General features: G+C 43.5%; 1 protein-coding gene across 3 annotated transcripts in view; it reads right to left on the minus strand.

Moving 5' to 3' along the window:
• The window catches only part of Ipo11 (importin 11), a 232,719-nt gene that overhangs the window by 86,003 nt on the left and 143,972 nt on the right, over positions 1-2,744 (minus strand). For all 3 annotated transcript variants that reach the window (XM_008856308.2, XM_029557873.1, XM_029557874.1), the window contains one exon: positions 1,806-1,919. In XM_008856308.2, coding sequence (XP_008854530.1) covers positions 1,806-1,919 — 114 coding nt within the window. The remainder of the gene's footprint in view (positions 1-1,805; positions 1,920-2,744) is intronic.

Consider the following 2,744-nt stretch of genomic DNA (forward strand, 5'->3'; position numbering starts at 1 on the left):
CACCATCATAAAACAGGACCCACAGCTCCAATCTTTGATGTACTACTTCCTGAAGCACCTTTCCCTTCTTGACCTCTACTCCCTATCTGTTACTGTACCCCAGTCCATTCACAATTCCCTTACTGGCAGTGGATATGCTCAGTGCATTCTTCAGGTTTTCTTTTTCATATCCTTGGCCTGGAATGAGGTGGCCACTCTCAAAGTGATGTCCTATGACTGCTATGTGGCTATCTGCTTTCCACTGGACTATGAGGTCCCCATGGGTCCAAGGAAGTGCTGGTGTGTGGGGACATAAAGGCCCCGCTTTGCAGAAGTCTGAGAGGAAGTTACTGGGGTGCAGTCTGACTTGCTTTGAAAGTCTGAAGAATACTTCTGCACTGCTGAGGAGTGCATGATCTGCACGTGACCATCCTTAAGATACACCCTCGGCAGGGAGGGGGGATTTCCAGGTGCCTTTACAAGCTCTGTAACACCTACAGTAAATGAGACCCTGCTTGACTAGGCTCCCCGTTATGCCTGAGTGTTCCCAGTACCGGTGGTGGCATGGGCTGGCAAACAGCATGCTTATTCATCCCCAGTGGTCACTGGCCAGGGGTCGCTGGTACAAACCCCCTAGCAACTGGCACTCAGCATGGCGCTCGAAGGAAGGTGAAAAGAAGAAAAGAAAGAAGAAAGAAGAAAAACGGATTGGGGCCAATTGAGAAGTTCGGGGTAAGCAAGACCTGGAAAGATGGGTAATGCAAGTTTTAAGTCTGAGGACCCGGCACTTAAAGTGATGAGAGATATGCTCAAAAGCAGGGGACTGGATCTGTCAGATCCAGTAGCTCAAAAGATTTGGGAAGAGGTGATTCATTTGGCTCCCTGGCTACTTGGGGCTAACGTTTTTACTGGGGATACATGGGAATCATGGGAAGAGTTTGAGGAAGAAGGCAGAAATGCAACACAAGTGAAACCAAAAGTGGTCAAAGTAACAAGCAGCACCTCAGGCATATGTACCCTGGGCAGCTTCAGAACCCCCCGGGACCCATGAAAACAGGACCAATGGATGCCTTTTTTAGAAGGGCAGGGTGGAGTGGAGTGCACGGGGTTGGCAGCAGAAGCTGCCCACCCTACCTGCCTTGAACTAATGCGTGCATGAGTCAGGGGCCGACTGCCTCTGGCCAGTGACTACCATGGGTCAGGGGCTCAAGTGAAAGCCAGGGGGGGACCACCCCTCGGCTGGTGGCTGGCGGCGGCCGGCGGGAGCATTTAAAAAAACAAAAAAAAAAAAAAAAAAAATGTGGTTGATTATGAATGAGTGAAGAAAAACTACAACAAATCAAAATTCTATTCTATAGCTAGGCAAACAAAATCACTTATTTTGAATGAGAACAAAATGTCAAACTTTCACCTGCTATTTGCAGAACCCTTTTTCTGTCTTCTACCCTCAAAGAGGTAAAACCTAAATTATTAAAAGATAATTTAGGGGCAGGAGAGATGGCTCAGTGGTTAAGAACACTGGCTGCTCTTGCAGAAGACCCAGGTTCGAATCCCAGCACTCACATGGCAGCTAACGACTGTCTATAACTCCAGTTCCAGAGGATCTGATAGCCTCTTCTGTCCTCCGAGGGCACTGCATGACATGGGAGCACTGACCTACATGCAGGCAATACACGCATACACATAAAATAAAAATAAAATGCTTTTTAAAAAAAAGATAAAGATTTCAATGTTTCAGAAGAATTTACATATTTTCTATTTCATCAACTGTTTCCAGTATCTATTCTGACACAGATTTCATTACATTTAGGTATGCAGATTCTTACCTCCTGATTAAACTTATGTGCCATCTCATTAAGAAGGGAAGTAAAGAAACTAGCATTTTGTAGTAGGACTCGACCCATAACTCCAAGGTAGGTGGACATCACTACTGGATACTTCTGTACAATAAGAATAAAAAAATGACATCTTCAGAGTATTAAATAATATTCTCCTTTGTGTTGCTCTCTTTATAGTCAGTTACCAATATTGTTTGAGTTCTTAGCAAAGTAAATAAATATATTCCATGCATTATAGTCTATCTATAGTTAAATGTATTATACATGTATTATGTATCCATGCATAAGTAATGAGAAGAAAAATATCTTATCAGTTGCATATTTATATCACTCTAAGTACTTCTAACTGTTAGATCGATTTAGGAGCTGAAATTAAAGACTGGGGCAATGGCTCAGTGGGTAAAATGCTTGCTATGCAAACATAAAGATGGGTGCTTACTGGCCAGCCAGTCTAAGCCAAACAGCAAAGTCCAGGTTCAGTAAGAGACCCTGTCTCAAAATCTAAAATGGAGAGCAATTTGAAAGACACTCAACTCAAGCTCTGGCCTCTATATACATCGCATACACATGTACCGGTACCCCTCCCCACACATACCCTCACACATACAAATAAATCCATACTTTTTTGTATGAGAAAGTAAAATGCAGATGTGTTTACCTATCTTGAAAATGTGTTCAATTAAATATGATCCAAAATAATAAGCTTTCTTTTCACATTTATTAATAGGAGAAAGGTATTTTTCTCCAAATCAAAACAATTAGCTGGGTGTGGTGGCACATGCCTTCAGTACCAGCACTCTGGAGACAGAAACAGGTGGATCTCTGTGAGATCAAGTCCAGCCTGGCCTACATAGTGAGTTCCAGGCCACCTGGGGCTAGAAAGGAGACATTTTCTCAAAAAGGAAGGGAAGGGGAAGGGGAAGGGGG

This window comes from Nannospalax galili, unplaced genomic scaffold, assembly GCF_000622305.1.
Source record: "Nannospalax galili isolate Female #2095 unplaced genomic scaffold, S.galili_v1.0 scaffold751, whole genome shotgun sequence".
NCBI lineage: Eukaryota > Metazoa > Chordata > Mammalia > Rodentia > Spalacidae > Nannospalax > Nannospalax galili.